Source organism: Hibiscus syriacus, unplaced genomic scaffold, assembly GCF_006381635.1.
Source record: "Hibiscus syriacus cultivar Baekdansim isolate YM2019G1 unplaced genomic scaffold, ASM638163v2 tig00110174_pilon, whole genome shotgun sequence".
Classification (NCBI taxonomy): Eukaryota; Viridiplantae; Streptophyta; class Magnoliopsida; order Malvales; family Malvaceae; genus Hibiscus; species Hibiscus syriacus.
Genome location: NW_024062612.1, coordinates 3,219,839 through 3,238,958, shown reverse-complemented (window position 1 = coordinate 3,238,958; position 19,120 = coordinate 3,219,839). Strand labels below are relative to the sequence as shown.

The 19,120-nt window shown below is 35.0% G+C and overlaps 1 protein-coding gene across 2 annotated transcripts; it reads left to right on the top strand.

Annotated features, from left to right (window-relative positions):
• Window positions 1-4,797: 4,797 nt before the first annotated feature.
• On the top strand, window positions 4,798-10,359 carry LOC120216934 (oxysterol-binding protein-related protein 1C-like). Of its 2 annotated transcripts, none has more exons than XM_039214210.1 (10): window positions 4,798-5,552; window positions 5,653-6,009; window positions 6,289-6,385; window positions 6,815-7,260; window positions 7,528-7,683; window positions 8,616-8,783; window positions 8,926-9,066; window positions 9,188-9,415; window positions 9,546-9,659; window positions 10,061-10,359. In XM_039214210.1, exons 1-10 carry the CDS (start codon window positions 5,052-5,054, stop codon window positions 10,223-10,225), a joined length of 2,373 nt encoding a protein of 790 aa, XP_039070141.1. In that variant the 5' UTR covers window positions 4,798-5,051; the 3' UTR covers window positions 10,226-10,359. The 2 variants fall into 2 exon arrangements, with proteins under 2 accessions (XP_039070141.1, XP_039070140.1); XM_039214209.1 differs by having other exon boundaries at window positions 6,812-7,260.
• Window positions 10,360-19,120: the final 8,761 nt, after the last annotated feature.

Here is a 19,120-nt window from a genome sequence, read left to right as displayed (position 1 = left end):
TAGAAGCAGTCAATACCGCCTGTTATTTGGAGAATCGAGTTTCATCAACTGCAATAGAGCTGAAGACACCGATGGAGATGTGGACTGGTAAACCAGCTGATTATTCAAACCTCCATGTATTTGGAAGTATAGTGTACGTGATGTATTACTCCCAAGAAATTTCAAAGTTGGATCCAAAATCCAGGAAATACAAATTCTTGGGGTATGCTAATGATATAAAAGGGTATCACTTGTGGGATCCCACTGCCTACAAAGTGATCATTAACATGAATGTTATCTTTGTAGAAGATAAGCTATAAAGAAAAGAAGAAGATAGTAGCATTGAAAAGTCAGATACTACACAGATACATGTGGAAAAGGAGGTTGAACAAAGAGATTCTTCTGAAGCAGAACCAACACATGAAGAACAAAAGCCATAGAGTTCTGAAGCTCCAATAACTCGTCAATCAGATTGTGTGAGAAGATGTCCCAATTGAAACTCAGATTATGTTATAGAAGAAAATATTGCATATTGCCTTTTAATAGAGGACGGTGAGCCATTAATATTCCATGAGGCAATAAACAACTCAGATACTTCACTGTGGATGATGACGATGCAAGAAGAAATTGAAGCCCTTCATAAAAATAATACATGGGACCTTGTGCCACTACCACAAGGAAGGAAGCCAATTGGTAACAAATGGGTCTTCAAAATCAAGCGAAATGGTAACGATCAAGTTGAGAGGTATCGTGCAAGACTGGTGGTCAAAGGATATGCTAAAAAAGAATGTATTGATTTCAATGAAATCTTTTCTCCTGTGGTTCGACTAACAACTGTTCGAGTAGTCTTGGCAATGTGTCTACATTGAATTTACATCTAGAGCAGCTAGATATTAAAATAACTTTTCTTCATGGAAATCTTGAAGAATAGATTTATATGCTCCAGCCGGAAGGTTTTGAAGAAAAAGAAAAAAAATAACTTGGTTTGTAGGTTGAACAAATCTCTGTACGGTCTAAAGCAGGAGCTGAGGTATTGGTATAAGAGTTTTGATTCCATCATTATGTGCCTTGTATACAACAGACTTAATGCAGACCCTTGTGCTTATTTCAAGAGGTTTGGTGATAACGATTTTGTTATATTGTTGTTGTATATGGATGATATGTTGGTTGCAGGACCCAACAAAGATCATATTGAAGAATTGAAGGTACAATTGGCTAGGGAATTTGAAATGAAGGAATTGGGATCAGCAAACAAGAATTCTAGGGTTGCAAATTTACCGAGACATAAGTAATAGGAAGATTTGGCTTTCACAAAAGAATTACTTGAAGAAGATCTTGTCACAATTCAACATGCAAGATTGTAAGCCAATTTCTACCCCTCTTCCTATTAACTTCAAATTATCCTCCGGTATGAGTCCTAGCAGTGAAGAAGAGAGGATAGAGATGTCTCGAGTATCGTATGCATCGGCAGTGGGAAGTGTAATGTTCGCTATGATATGCACAAGACCAGACATTGCACAAGCAGTGGGAGTGGTTAGTCTGTACATGGAGAATCCAGACAAAGAGCATTGGAATACAACAAAGATGTACAAGGTAGAAAGAATGGTGTGAAGATATGATTATTCCAATCAAATCTTCAAGTGGAAGATTGTTAAAAGTCAAAAAATGATGCACTGAAAAATTAGTCAAAAAGAGGGGGCACCAAAAAGGAGCATATTTTTTTTGTATGGAAAAATTGTAAATTTAGTCCCTACATTTTAGGGTATTTACAATATTAGTCCTTAAGCTTCAACTATAAATACCCTAACCCATTTAGCTTCAAAATCATCCCAAATCATTCTAGTTTTCTCCCAATACTAGAGAAATTAGAGAATTTTCTTGAGAGTTGTTTTCTCCTTTTTATCAAGAGAGAATTGTTATTTTTTTCTCCCTGTTAGATCGAGAGAAGTTGTAATTCTTATTTTCTCATAGTGAAATCCTTCTATCTTTGTTTGTGGTTTTCACCCTATATTATTTAGGGATTTTCACGTAAAATTTGTGTTTTCTTTATCTTCATTTTTATTTTCTCAAATTATCAGTTGCGATTGTACGATGCCAAAGTTGAGCTCAATTTTTGTCCCTTTGTAATAATATGTAAAAAAAGGAAAATAATTGTGGTATCCGAGATGAAGCATTATCCTTGAGAGATTTCATGATTGTATCTGCTTTTATCAAACTTGCTGTTTTATTATTAAAAAAATATGATCAACAGAGTGAAATATTTGTTAGTGTAAAAATTAAAGAAAAAATAGATGCCAATTTCTTAGCATCACAGTAGCCGCCTTCTACAATAGCCTCATCTAAAATTAGAATCACAGTCACAGTCAGTCACTCATCCACGACTAAAAATCCAAGGCACAACAATGTTCTTCTTTTGTTTGTGTTCTGTACCATGTATTTGTTGGGTTTTTTTCTGTTTCATGTCCAGCAGTCTGGACATAGTTTCTTAGGTCGAAAAGAAAATGTCTTTGCTACTTGATATTATTTAGTTAAGACTTCTTGTCAGCCTCTTTATGTATCATATAATTATAGTTATTTTGATTAATTTGGGTATCCAATTGTAAGGATCTCTTACGGGTAATTCTCTTAGTTTAATTTGTTTTTATCTCATATGATTATAGTCCCAAAATATGAGCTATTGAGCTTGTTTATAACAAGGGAAATTATGTTCCATGGTCTCCTGCTGTTTGGTATGCAGCGGTGTGAGTTTGTCAACATCGTTTAGCGATTGGTCATTTGTCATACCCGCCTGCTCTTCAAAAGCTTTTTGACACTGCAAAGCACAACAGAACAAATAGCTTTTACAGGCATTTCATGTGGGTAGTTGATGATGGTCACGATTGTCAATTTCATTTTACATTTTCCCTCCCTAATCACAAATCCACTCATTAATTATCCATTTTCCCTAATGCCCGGGGGAAATTAAAACCTTTTCTCACAAAGAGAAACGCGTTTTATCATTAAACATGTTATTCTCAGATTTTAAAAAAAATCAACAATTTATAATTTTTATTATTGTATTATTATACTAATTATGTGGGCGAAATATTATGAAAAAGAAATAAGTCTAGCGATGGTTATAGACGTATATTATTTAGGAATTTAAGATATAGTCAAAGTAGACCTTAGATTTAAAGTCGTCGATGTATTTAGTTGTTCAATTAAACAATGACTAAACTTAATCAAAAATATAAATACGATTATGAAGCAGATCAAACAGTAACGGCATACATATAATAGAATTGACTCTCGTTAAATAATTGAAGTCAAAGCGTTCACATGCACATAACCACCCTATATTGTTGTCTCCTGCACATGAGCGCACGTGCTTTATTTGAGTATCATAAATTTATTTTACTCTTATATTTTTAAAAATATTTTTTTATAAAATAATATCAAAATCATCATCCGCATCGAAATGGTAAAATACATAACTGGTCCATCAACTATAAGATGTTACTTTCATGAGTCTCTCGATTATTAAAAGTTACATAATAATTACTCGACTATAAGATGTTGCTTTGTTAAGTCATTCGACTATTAAAAGTTATAAAGTGATCATCTAACTATTCATATACCCCAAACTCATGTTTTTATGTTAAAAAAACTAACTGTCATTTAAGATGATATTAACTTTCTGACTGAGATATGATAAAATTTGATCTCAAAATCGTTTGAGTTGTATAGTCGTTTGAGATTATGAGATCAAATTTTATTATATCTTACTGAGCATGTTAACATCTAACTCAGACGACTGTAAATTTTTAATAGAAAAGGATGCATTTAAAACATATAAATAGTCGGATGACTATTTTGTTACTTTTAATAATTGAGAGACTCAACAAAGAAGCACCTGATAGTTGAGAGACTATTTTTTAACTTTTAAAAGTCAAAAGAGACTCAATAAAATATTATCATATAGTCAAAGGACCATTTGTCTACTTTCCTCATATATAAAATAATATTAATTATTAGGCTTAAAGTAAAAATAAGTAATTAAACTATGCCATATTTTTGTTTTAAGCCCTTAAACTATATTTTGGTCAAACTAAGTACTTAAAACTATTATATTTAATCATTTCAAGCCCTATCATTTTCACTTAGAAAAATATTTTTCGACTAATAAGATGTTGATACGTTATACAAAATTAGGTACTTGTTTTGGCAAAAAAAATGTAGAGGCTTGAAGCAAAAAAAAAAGACATTGTTTAAGGACTTATTTTGACCAAAAATAATTTTATTATTAGTATGAGATAAGTACAAGACAATATGTTCAAAGATAAACTATCAACTTTTTAAAATAAACGCTCACACCATAACATCTATGATGCTCGAACACGAGTACTCAAGGAATAACAACAATTCCTTTAGCACATAGGTGATTTGGTTCGTGCACCAAAAATAGTTTATGTACTTAAAGTGGTTACATATAATAGTTTAAGGACTTATTTTGACTAAAAATAGTTTAGGGGCTTAAAGTAGAAAATGGGTATAGTTTAGGGACTTTATTTTAGTTGAAGCCTAATAATGATCATTATAAATATCACTCCAAATTTGTAAACAATTTCAACCTATGACCGAAACATTGATTTTGGTTCCCTCTTCTCAGTGGGGTTACAGCCCGAAGTTCCAGCCAACGGCTAGCCCTGTCCTCAACAACGTCCGTCCTTGTTTACTTTTTAGTCATATTATTATTGTAACCGTCTCCATCCACAAACTGCACTAACATCAACATATATAGGAAGAAGGAAAAAAAAAAAAAACAAATTTCCAATCCAACAAAACCAAACACAACCATGATGTTTACTTTAACCGCAACGCCACCGTGCTCCGTCGCCTCGTCAGCTTTTACCGACACCGTAGTCTCTCAATCACTTCATTTTCTTAATATTTGACAATTATTCACTTCATTTTCTTAATAATTGACAATTATTCATGCGAGTTCTTTTTTTTTCTTTTTTTTTCTGTTTGGAACAACCGTACATGGGCAAGCAACATTCACCGGTCAACCACTTTCCGACGACGTTATCAACATGAATATTCCTTTGAAAAAGCCTCTCTCCTTCTCTTCCGGGTCTACATTCCGGTCCAAATCGTCCCGATCCTTGGACCAAAGGCAGTGCCCGTACAATCATAGCGACCGGCCTCACTATCATCGTAGCAATAGCGCGAATCATAATCGGATGAGCCAGAGAAACTGGATGCATTTGGGGAACGAGGCGACGACGCCTCTCGCTACTTCGCCTCTAGTGGATGTGAAGCTAAAAAACATTGTAGGTAACGGGATTTCTGGAGTGCTTTACAAATGGGTGAATTATGGGAAAGGTTGGAAACCGAGGTGGTTCGTTTTGCAAGACGGGGTGTTATCGTACTATAAACTCCACGGACCTGATAAGATCATCGTCAGCCAAGAAACGGAAAAGCGGTGCAAAGTTATCGGCGAAAAGTCTCTACGTATTATCACCCGCCGTCGCAAACCCACTTCTCGGCATTCCCCAGGCCGTCGCAAACCCTTCGGTGAAGTCCACCTAAAGGTCAACTCAAAGAAGGAAAAAAAAAACTAACCGAACATGAATTAATGAAAATAGAATCTGATTTGAATTGATTTTTGATTTCTTGAATTTGTTGTCTCAGGTTTCCTCGATCCATGAAACCAAATCAGATGATAAGAGGTTCTCGATTTACACTGGAACGAAAATGCTTCATTTACGAGCCGAGACGCGGGACGATCGGGTTGCGTGGATGGAAGCACTTCAGGCGGTTAAGGATTTATTTCCTAGGATACCTAATAGCGAGCTCATGGCTCAGGTGAACAATACGGTGGTTTCCACGGAGAAGTTGAGGCAACGGTTGATGCAAGAAGGGGTTAGCGAATTGGCTATCCAAGATAGCGAGGGGATTATGAGGACAGAATTCTCAGCATTGCAGAAGCAGCTGCTGTTGCTTTCGCAGAAACAGTGTCTTCTAATCGAAACCTTGCGTCAGTTAGAGGTAAAGTAAATTAACAAATTTACGGCTTTCGGCGGCATTCAATTTTAAAACTGAATTTATTGTTCAGAAACAATTACATCAGTTCGTCATGTTCTTTCTTACCCATTTTCTTTTGGAATTCTGAAAAGGGTGTATTTTGGCTTTTGTTAAACTGTTGAAATGAATCATAACTTATTTTCAGCCTGTAACTGCTGGTATGACTAGAGATTAATATCTGAAATTTTACTTCTTTTCATAATCTTCGGCTAAGAAATTGCTTTTGGCACTTTCTTTTTGTAGACGGAAAAGGTTGATTTGGAAGATACAGTGATCATTGAGAGCCAAAGCAAGTTGAATCTTGGGGCTTCCTCTATGACAACGCAGGAGAAGTCTAGTGGTAAGATATTAGGCAGTAAGACTATATCTTACAACTGCTGGTTCTATAAGCCAATTTATGCTGGACCCATGATTATCTGCCTAGATATGTGGTTGATGCTTATAATCAGTGTTCACAGTTTGTTATTAGATATGAAGTTTATTTTCTGTTCTCTAGTCAGTGTGCCGGAGTACTACGATTACCTGTACTTATTTGTAGACAACTTATAATGCTTGTTAAGCGGAGGAAGTAAAGGACCCCTGTTTTTTTACATTATGTGACCACTAGATCACGTATGGCTAATGCTCATCTCTTTTATTCCTTATTATGTGTTCCATTTAATAAGTTTAATAGGTATTTATAGTGATGATTGTTTGATTATATAAATTTCTCTGTTCATAGCATCTCCATTGATATCATTTTTTCTTTTTCCAAATTCTTACTCAGAAGGATATACAACTGACTCAGATGATGATAATGAAAGAATTGATGCTGCAGAAGAAGAAACTGATGAAGATGACCATCATTTCTTTGATACTTGCGAGTTTTTATCATCAAGTTCATTCAAAGAGAACTGCTCTGATTTCCGGACTCAAATTCTCTCTTCAGATGATGAAGGCCTTAATACTCTTGGTTCTGAAGATGACATCGATCCTGCAATCAAATCGGTTGGAAGTAACTTTCCTTTCATTCAACGACGAAAGAAGTTGCCTGACCCAGTTGAAAAGGAGAAGGGTGTAAGTCTATGGTCAATAATTAAGGATAATATTGGGAAAGACCTTGCAAAAGTTTGTCTTCCTGTTTACTTCAATGAGCCTCTCTCTTCTCTTCAAAAGTGTTTTGAGGATTTGGAATATTCATATCTACTCGACCGTGCAAATGAATGGGGGAATAGGGTGAGTCATAGAGGTCCGTACTATTTTGTTTAAGAAAAAAGAGCATTGATTGCAATACAAAGTTTTCTTACTCTAATATTTCACTATCATGCACTTCCTTGAATTATCTATGCATCTTTCGTTTATCTGATTCCCAGCCTCTTTTCTCTCTGTTACGCATCTATCCTTTATATGCTTATACCAGTCCACTCTCATCATGAACTTCAACAATCTGAATCTTTGGCAAGATTCTCCTCACACATAATTTTCCCCCTCTAAAACGTGCAGGGGAATGGTCTCATGAGAATTCTTAATGTGGTTGCATTTGCTGTGTCTGGATATTCTTCAACTGAAGGAAGAATGTGCAAACCTTTTAATCCCTTATTAGGGGAAACATATGAGGCTGACTATCCAGATAAAGGCGTTCGCTTCTTCTCAGAGAAGGTTTGTCTATATTCAAGATGTGGTATATCCATGTCTATCTTTGTTTTCCTGCATTTACACAAAGTTGCCTTCAAACTTCATTGTGCATTAACCTCACTTCTAAAATCAACCTTTTGACAGGCAATGTGTCTGTTCACCTCATCAACAAAGAGTCATTTTAACAATAAACTTCGATATGCACAAAACTCAAAACCTTTTTTTCATGTGTAATTTTCAGACATAGGAACATTGCACTTAGTTTTGACTTTTTATGTACAGATCTGAAATTAAACCTATTTTTATATCCCTGATGTCAAAATGCTTTACTGCAAGAGCTTTGCAAATTTAGTACATTATTGATACTTTGTTGAGTAGAAAGGTAGAATGAGGATTTCCACTCTCTCTCTCTCTCTGGTTTCCTCTCTTAGTTTCTTCTTCTACTGCTTCCTTTTTACTTTGGTCTAAATTCTCATAGAAAAGTCAGCTAAGTTGAAAACATTGTAACGGGTTCAACCTTAACAAAGCAAACAAGTGGAACAAGCTTTTCGGTCACCAGACATCGACTAAAATTATATTTCTAGGGTGCCTAACTATAAATGAAGCTAGTAGCTTTCTATCATTAGGTGAAATCAACCTTGCCATTGTCAAATTACTTGGGGAAGGGAAATAGGTTACAGGAGTGTTGCAGATGACGCCGAACATTGAATAGACAATCTTAAACTACATATGCATGAGATCTTAAGTCTTGGCAATATTAGTGGCTCTCCTTTGGTTGTTGAGGCATCAATACCTCCTGCACCGTCTAGGGTACTGGTAAAAGAACCGCATAGTGCTTATTATATATGTTGTGTATATATCTCCATGAACCATAGCCATCTCTTATCTTGTTTCTTTGTTTATGTTTTAATATCATCTATTAATTTGTCTGATAATTATTACATATTTGGTGTCAGGTCAGTCATCATCCTACTGTTGTAGCATGTCATTGTCAGGGCACAGGATGGAAATTTTGGGGTGATAGCAATTTGAAGAGCAAATTTTGGGGTCGCTCAATTACACTTGATCCTGTTGGTGTTTTGACCTTGGAGTTTGAAGATGGAGAAGTGTTCCAGTGGAGTAAGGTATAACCCCAAAAGTTAACACACATATTCCGGCATGTGCTTGTACGTAGACATATATTTGTTGCATACAATTGAAAATTGTGGTGCATGCATGTAGAAGATATATTTGATTTCCAATTGAAAACGGACTTTCTTTTCCCAGGTTACAACATCAATATACAATCTCATACTTGGAAAATTGTACTGTGATCACAGTGGTACTATGCACGTAAAAGGTAATCTTGAATATTCGTGTAAGCTGAAATTCAAGGAGCAATCTATTGTTGACAGAAATCCTCACCAGGTTATATTTCATTTTCCTCAAAAACATTTTATACAATTATACCAAGTATGTATTTATATAGTATTACGATATTTTCTATTATCCTAGTTTTTTTTTAAATATAAAATTGATTGCACTTCAGGTACATGGTACAGTTCAAGATAGGAATGGAAAGACAGTGGTTACGATATTTGGAAAATGGAATGAAAGCATGCATTATGTGAATGGAGATTGTTCCAAGGGAAAAGGGCAAGGGTCTCTATCGGAAGCCAATCTACTTTGGAAACGGAGGAAGCCTCCGAAAAATCCCACCAGATATAACTTAACACGTTTTGCCATCACATTGAATGAGCTCACCCCTGGTCTCAAGGTGATTAATATAATAGTTTTGACCGGATGTTTATGTTTATGTCATAAGGAAATGGAACAACTTTTAACCATTGCGCTGTGCCTGCATACACTATAACTGGGATGCTGTTTAATCCCCTTTCTGTATGCAGGAAAAGCTACCTCCTACTGATTCAAGGCTGAGACCCGATCAAAGGTATCTGGAAAATGGGGAGTATGAAATGGCAAATTCAGAGAAGTTGCGGTTGGAACAGCGGCAACGACAGGTAAGTTTTACAGTTTGTTTCATCTTTATTGTCAATTCTCTGTGTCTGTGGTGCACATTGGCAAGCCATGGATATAAGTGTCACCATGAACTGCTCTCTTTGTTAGAGAATTTAGGAAACTATGATTGCCAAAATTGCTTTTTTTTCCTTCTAGGTTCCAAGTTTTAGACCTATGTTTGCCTTGATAAAACAGTGGTCAATAGTTAATACCCAAAGCACCATCACATCCAATTTGTATTGTTTAGCATCCTCACTAGGAAGCATATGACAGTTGAGTTACACTGCAGAAAAAACATGGTGTAATCAGTAAAAAAAAGAATCCCCTAGAGAAATGTAGAGTTATTTTCCCTGTAGCCTTGAAGGGCAAGTAGGTTGATAGTTGTAAATGATGGTGTGAACAGGCTCGAAAGATGCAAGAGAGGGGGTGGAAGCCAAGGTGGTTTGCAAAGGATAAAAACAGTGACCCTTACCGTTATATTGGTGGATATTGGGAGGCTAGAGATCAGGGGAAATGGGATTCATGCCCTGATATTTTTGGCCAAATCCCTTGTGATCACCCTCACTGATGACCCCATCCATTACAAAAGCTTTTATACTCTACTACGACTCATAACAGTGTATTCCCCATTCACTAACCCAACATACCAACGGATGATGTAATTTGTCCCCACAGAAACAGACTACAGCAACAGCAATTAATTGATCCATAATACAAGAAGATATAGAAGGTTTTCTGACCATCCATTGGCTGGCTTATCAATGACCTTGATTTAATCTCTCTTGTTTTATCATCAATATAATTATTTAGAATTATTCCTTCATTTTTTTCAATAATTTTGCTTTGGCTTTCAATCGAAAGCAAATATTGCTATAATCAAATTAGTATCGTTTTTATGCATTATTAATCGATTATAATGGATTATTTAAAAAAAAAAACTAATTAAAAAGCATACCATGTGGCTTTCACATGAAATTTGGTATTATCAAAACCCAACATAAAATTATTAAAAAACTAAAATATATTAAGGTTATCAACTTTTTCTTTTGTTTTTTTTATAACATTTGTATTTCGTTTTGTCCATAAAAATCTGTAATGTCATATGTGGTTCAAAATATATCTAAATTTTATCATTGAGTAAAATAATTGTCCACTATCATTGTATTTTGGAATAATAATTTTTATAGTATCATTTTAACGCTTAATGATTGAAATCTTCATCTCTTCCAGCATTATTCTCCTAACGATCATCTAATTAAGATTATTACTTTAAAATAATAATTAAATTTTAAAAGCCAACAATATTTGCGGAAGCAACATCCATATACAATCGTTGAATTCATGTCATTCTATTTGTATTTACGATATTTTATATGAGATTATATTTAATGTATTATGTATGCATAAATCTCATACATTATTGATGAGTCATATTATATTATATTATATTATTAATGGATAAACTAATAATTATTAGAGACCTATTATTAAATACCCAAAAATTCTTGAATAAAATAAAAAAGTAATTATATTTTCATCTTCCTCTCGGTGTATCTCCATAACTTACAGTAGGGGTGTGCAAAAATACCTGATCCAGTTGTCCCGACTAGTCGACCCGCCGACTCGAACCTAAAAAAATCGAGTAAATTTCTAAAAAAATTACCCGACCGGGTCGGGCTCGGGTCACAAAATTGAATTTTTCCGGATACCCGATTACCCGAGTACCCGTTTAGAGATTTTTTTATATAAAATAATATGATATATTTAATTATTATTATATATTATATATATGATATTATATTATTATATATTTAATTATTAATAATATTATATATATATTTAAATTTGTGTGTGTTTTTTTAATTAATAATTAAAAAAACTAGGTATTTAGGTACTCGCAAAATCCGAGTACTGTAATATCTAGATCGAAACACGGGCCGAAAAATCAATTATCTAAAGATCCGGATACCTGAATTTATACACCCCTAATTTACAGGACCTCTTTATTTAAATTTTTAAAAGTTTAAAGGCACCATTCTAAAAATATATTATTTATATCAAGTCGTATCTTTCTTATAAAAAAAAACAAGTTGTATCTTAAAATACCTTTTATAACATTTTGTCCCTTAAAATTTAAATTATTAGCTAGTTTATCTCAATTCTAATTTAAAAAAAAAAAGAATTAATGACCAATTAAAATATATCACGTCACCCCTTAATTTTTTTATCTGAATAAATAAAATTTATTAAATAAAATTAATTATATACAAAAACTACCCTTTCCCCTACCCTACCCTACCCATCGCCCCAGCTCCACAACAACATTACCATCTCTAACCCCAACGCCTATATTTTCTTCATCTCTTTGCAGCTGCTTTTTCCGTCTCCATGGATATTCAGACGCCTAAAAAAGCTCAGAGTTGCCGTGGAATGTTCTGAAAGAGGAAAGAGATGCACTAAAATTGATTCAAGTTTCACATAATTTTGATGCTTGCTTCATGAACACTAAGATGCCTAAAGAAATCAAAGAAAATGGATAGGCCATTTCTGATCTAAATACCTCTCTTTTATCAGTATCAATGTCGTTTCAGTTTCTATTTTTAAAATTCTTCAGATTACATGGAGACTATATTTGTAAACCAAAACCTCCACTTTCTAATTTTCACCTCCCAAATCCTCCGCTTCGTTTGCACAACTCACTCAAAGCTAGCAAGAATTTTGCTTCTTTGTTGTCCAAAACCAAGAAAGAGAGCACCGAAACCCGAGGAATCCATGGTGAATCCGTTAGGGGTTTCAGCCTAGACCCATTAAAATTTTACTTGAAAAACCGAGTTTAGTGCTCCGGGATTGTTCAAGATCTTGAAAAACCGTCATCATCACTATCCCTCTCCAAATCATCCGAATATTCAAGTAAGCAAAAGTCATCTTTCATTGTTTCTTGAATATTGTTCTTGGAATCAACCATAAACCTGCAGGCATATGTTTAGTAATTAAGCAAATCATGGTGACAATTGTACACATGGGTTGGAATATGATTATAGGCATCAAGAAAGAAAGAGAAAAAATTAGCAAGGACTTTACAATCAACTGCTCTGTTTGTAATAATATAGAAACATGATGAAACCAAACTATTGAATCTTAAGAAAAAAAAATCACCTTTACTCGAAACTAATATTCAAGGAGCGATTGATAAGGTGGAGATAAATGTTTGATAGAGTGTTTATAAGTAAAAACGAGAAAAAAGAAGGCTTAAATGTATATATCATGGCTGGGCAGAAATTGGATTACAGAGTAAAGAAGGGAGAAAAGGGATTTTAGGGAAAGGGAGGGTTTGATGGTGGAGAGGGAAAAGGTGGAGATAAATACATTGCAGTCGAAAATGGATCGGAGGAGAGGTAGTGCAAGCTCTGGCTTATGATGTTACAATTCCGGGATATAAAACCCACCCCAACTCATCGGATTTTGGACGATTCCAGCCGCTTCAGACATTCGTTCGTCTAATCACAACCATAGTTAGTTTCTTCGTTGTCGTCATCTCAAAACCCCAAAACAATTTGTATATATACATCATTGTTCGTCGAAATCAAGCCTTTGAAGTTTCATCGAAAACCCACCCAACGCCTCGAATTTCGGACGATTACGGTCGCCTCGGACCTCCGTTCGTCTCACCGCCACCATATTTATCTTCCTCGTCGCCGTCCGCTCAAAATCCAACCAGTGGATCACATCGTAGTCGTCGTTCTCACCGTCCGCCACTGTGTGTAAGCTTCGGTATTAGTTTTGGGCTTTTTTGTAATTTAAAAGATATAAGGTTTTTTTTATAAATATAATATTTTTAATATTTATTTTTAAAATTACCAGATTGTGACACGTGTCACTTAACGGAGAAAACTAACAGTCCGTCACGGCGTGACCCATTTTGAGTAATGGAATGAAACGTTAGACACCAAATTGAAACGAAAAAAACGTTAGACACTAAACTGTAAAAACGAACATACGTTGCACACCTTTTGTATATTTAAGCCTTTTTTTAAATATATTTGTATGCCATTTTTGTTTAAGGTTTCCATGCATCCAATGCTGGGGCAAGGCACGCTCTGAAGCCTTAAAATCTCCGATGGAAGTTCAGACAATGTCTTTCTTGGCTTGATTATGTGTTTTATGTATTCACTTACAGCTTTTTAAGAATTTTCTCAGTTTGCATATATGGTCGCTTAGCGATCAAATTGTGTTTCTTAGAGTAGTACCTGCATATTGGAGAAAAAAATTTGGAAATCAAATGTGTTAATTGTGTATTAATTTGTTATAAAAAACAGTTAAATGATTACAAATAGCAGCTCGTTAACTATAAATCTCACGATTAGTTTGTATTAGATATTTTTACGGTGTCCAATAATATTTCAGAATAATTTCTTCTTTCAGTTACTCTTTGTATGTTCTTGGTTAAGATCTTGAGTTCATATCTTCTGTCTAATATGATATTTTGATAAAATTCTTGATACATATTCAAGCTCGGTCGTTAAAGTTTTCAATGGCGACGGTGTCAAAGCCTTTCAGTAACAGGATCATAACTATAAGGCTGGATGACACCAACTATCTTCTATGGAGGAAACAGATTTTTTTTTTTAACCATTGAGAGCCTATCTTTGATGGGTCATATAGATGGGACTATTGTTCCACCGTCTCAATATATGATAATGCAACGGGTGAAAAGATTTTGAATGATGATTATCTTTTGTATAAACCAGAGATTTAAATAGCGTTCGCCGTCACGTTTTCGGTCGCGTCGTGTTTATCACGTTTACAGTCATAACGGATGTTATTGCGGTCATTACGGTTGTATCGGTCGTGATTTTTTTTTAAATGTCGCACCACTTACTCTAAAATGATTAAATTAAATATAATTAAAATGTAAAATTTAAATTACAGAAATTTAGATTACTGAAATTAAAACTAAATTAAATAAAAATTAAAGTATATATTTTAAACTAATTATTAAATTATAAATTCTAAAAGGTGGGAGAGGTGTCAAATTAATATATCCTTTAAAATTATATTTAAAAAAAATATGCCAACTCCTCTCTCCTTTCCTAACCTTTTATTGTCTTAAACAAAAAAAAAATTCTGCTATCATTCTCAACTCCCCCTCTCCACCTTTCATTTTTTGAAACAAAGAAAAGAAGTTTCAAGTTTCATCTTCTACAAAGTGGAAGTCCGTCGTTACTGCTCAACATCTTCACCGGCGGAGAAGCTCGACGGCGTAAGGTTTCAGTTTTGCCTTCTTCTTTTTTAAAATAGCAGTAGATAACGGTAATAGCGTCCCATTATCGGCACTATACATTGTTACCTGTTAAATTGCGGGCGCAATTGGCCGCTATTGACGTGATTCCGTTACCCACCGTTATTTTTTTGAATATCGGATGGTGGCGCTACCGCAAAATAACTGCCGCTATTGCAGTTACTTTCCGCTATTTGAATCCCTAGTATAAACAACAAGATAGTGCTCTTGCGTTTATAAGCCCCTCAATTTTGCCAGCCCTAGTTCGGTGTCAAACTGCTTGCAATATTTGACAACAGCTTCAGTAAATATTTTTTAGTCTCTTCAACTACCAGGATTATGCATCTTCATTATTCGTTAAAGAGTTTAAGGAAGAGAGATCAGGCGATGCGTATCTTGTCAGGTCTATCGTCGGAATATGAACCTGTTGTGGCTGTTATTGTTTCTAGTCAACAACCTTATAGTCTTGATGTAATCTGCAATGTTTTGTCAGATACAGAAGTTAGGTAGCAAGATTCTCTTGCTCAAAATATTCTTGCAATTAATATGGTTCAGAATAGTGATAGAAGTCCAAGTTTGATGAATGTCTCAAAGTTCAGTTTTGCGTTGTCCAAGATTGGTTAACAATTCAAACTTGATTGTTGGTGGTTCGAACAACCTTTTTCAATTCTAGTTCAATTTATAATGGCTCCGATATTAATTAGGCAGTCTTCTCTAATCAGAGCATGTATCCTAACTCGAATAATGTGCAGTAAGGGTATTCTCAGCAAAACTTTCAAGTTCATCAACAACAACCTTCTTTGCAAGGTTGTTCACAGTAGATTTTTCAATCAAATCGAGGGCGAGGAGGAAGACGTGGTGGTTGGTCTCTTCCGTAGTGTCAACTGTGTGGAAAAATAGGTCATTTGGTTAATATCTAGACATGTTATTGAACTATGTCTTACTCTTGTGGCTCAAGCTTCGATGCCACACAACTTTTGGTCTGATGCATTTTACACTGCCACATTTCTTACTAACAGATTATCTACTAGAGTACTTCAAGGTAAGTCACCATATGAAGTTTTGTTCGATAAAAAAATCAGATTATGTAATCTTATGAATATTTGGTTGTCAATGTTTTTCCTTTGCTTAGGTCATACAATAAACACAGGATGAATTTCATATCAAACTCTTATATTTTTATTGGATACAGTTATAGTCGGCAAGGACACAAATGTCTTAATGATGAATGCAGAGTGTTTATATCTAGACACGTCCAATTCAATGAACATGTATTTCTTTTTGCAAAGAATAAAGTTACTTCAGTACAGTCTGTTCAATCTAGCTTATTTCCAATCAAGTTTCACTCTATGACTGGCAACATGTACGTACTCAACATGTGAATACGATGCTTTAACCAGCTCATGCTCAGCAACCCATTTGTGTTCAGCCCATGATTGCTCAACCTCAAGATGTGAGCGCTCAATCGGTAGATATTCAACAACTTGAACTTAGAAATGATCAGCTCAGTAGTGTTCAACCAGCCGATGACAATATTCAGTCTGATGGCCAGCTCAATGATGATAGCTTTTATTTTGTACCTTATGTTGAGAGATCTACATCAAATTTGGTTTTTTTCTCCATCAGGTCAAAGTGTAGCTCTACCCTCAAACGAGTCTGAGCAAATCAATCACCAATAAATTCTCTTCGATCAAATCAATCAAGAGAAGGAGGTTCTCAAAATTTCTCTCAATCACCACCCAATTCTCAAAATCGTCAAACGATATTGTTTCAACACATGTATCTTCTTCGACTAATAAGGAAGCCAAATGTGTTCACACTTTGGTACAAGATCAAAAAATGAAATTTTTAAGCCAAAGGTTTTTTCTGAACCGAAAAACATTTATTAAACATGTCACTGTTAGAACATTGTTGAGTACAATGAACCTTTTATTAAACATGTCACTGTTAGAACATTTTATTAAACATGTCACTGTTAGAAAGTCTGCCTAGATATAAAGCACGACTTGTTACAAAGGATATTTCTTAGAAGACGAAATTTGATTACAATGAACCTTTTATTAAACATGTCACTGTTAGAACATTGTTGAGTATGGTTCTTTCCAACAACTAGACTCTAAGGCAGATAGATGTAAACAATGCTTTTTTCAACGGAAGTTTGATGGAAGAAGTTTAAGTGGTTCAACCACCAGGGTTTGAACAGTTTGGATCAGATGGAAAACCACTAGTTTGTCGGCTTAAAAAATTTCTTTATGGCCCTAAACAAGCTCCCAAAGCTTGGTTGGATAAGTTTAAAGCTTGCCTAGTAGAAAATCTGAAGTTTACAGTATCTCAAGCAGACACATCTCTTTATTTTCGAGAAACAAGCAATAACAAAATTTATGTTATGGTATATGTTGACAACGTAATAGTTATTGGTTCCGATAAAGAAGAAGTCAATGCAATCATCAACCAAATCAATACTACTTTTCATATAAAAGACTTAGGAAACCTAAGTTGTTTTCTAGGCATGAAGTTAGAACAATTAATAGAGGACTTATTCTCAGTCAGAAGAAACATGTTCCAGAGCCCCTTAAAAAAATTGATATGATAAAAGCAACAGCAGTGCCAACACCAATGGTTACCACACCTCTACTTTCATTCTATGATGGAGTTCCTTTATCAGATGTTACTTTATATAGACAAGTAGTGAGAGCATTACAAACACATTTACAACACTTGACCAGATATTCAATTTGTTGTTAACAAAGTGAGTTAGTTTATGCACAAGCTTTCGGATAAACATTGAAAAGCAGTAAAACGAATACTACGCTACCTTGTGGGAATTATAGAGCATAGATTGTTAGTTTTTTTTTCTTCTACTTCAAATATTTTTGGTTTTTCAGATTCTTGGGGTTTTAGTTATGGTGATCGAAGATCTACATGAGGATATTGTATGTTTCTCGGGGAAAATCCTATTTCATGGAGCTAAAAAAACGAAGTGTTAATTTACGATCTTCTGCAGAAGTAGAATTCAGAAGTTTAGCTAACGCAGTAAGTGACACAATGTGGATAAAGTCACTATTAACAGAGTTAGGAGTTAAATCTTCAGTCACTCCGATAAGATGGTGTGATAATACCCGTGCAATTGCCTATGTTGTCAATCCGATTCATCATACTAAAATGAAACATGTTGAACTCGACCTGTGTTTTGTTAGAGAAAAAGTGAGGAATGAAACTGTGTTGGTTAATTATGTACATGTTATAAATCAAACAGCAGATATCCTTACAAAACCATTGTTTACACTTCTTTTACTCAGCTAAGAAAAAAGTCGAGAGTTTACTCTCCTGAAGAAATAAAACATGAAGAAGAAAAGAGCAGCGAGTGTGTTAGATAGTGCTTTATCATGAAGAATGAGAACATGAAGTGTGTTAGATGTGCATTAGTTAGTCTGTTATAAAAATAGTTAAACGGATACAAATAGTGAGAGTTTAACTACCCTGTTGATTAATTATAAAAGCTCACGATTAGTTTGTACTAGATAATCTTTTTGCAGTGTCCAATAATATTTTTGAAGACACTAGTTTTTATTTCATTTGTTTTATTTATTATTATTATTTTGTTTTATTATTATATTATATTATTATTAAATAATTAATTAATTTTAATACATTGCAGGCCCAAAACCCGGAGCCCAATTACAAATAAACCTAACCCAGTTAAGAAACAGACCGGAGCTCAACCCGACCAGGCCCAGCAGAACCCTTCTAGGGTTTCCATCATCTCAGCCAGTCGCCAACGATCTCCACCGTTGGATCTGGCAAGATCCAACGGTCCAAAGCTCTCCAACAAGAAACCCTAGGGTTATGATACCCTAGGGACCACGCGGCGCCGCCTTTGTCTCCAGCCGCCACACGTCGACGTTCCAGCTGCCGCCGCCGCCCTCAAAGAAGCCTCCAGAAGCACCACCGAGCCATCCACGTTGCTACCCTATGGTGAGTAACCACCATAGTTCGGTGACTCACCGAGGGCCATTCCATTACCCGGTCTGATGAACGTCTCGACGAGGCTATAAAGCCTCGGTTCACCTGCAAACAAAGAGAACAACCACGACAGCAATCCAAGAGAAAAACATAAAGTAAAAGAAAGAAAGAAGAACAGCCACAGAGAAGAAAAAAAAAAGAAATCCAGCAACCACAAATCAC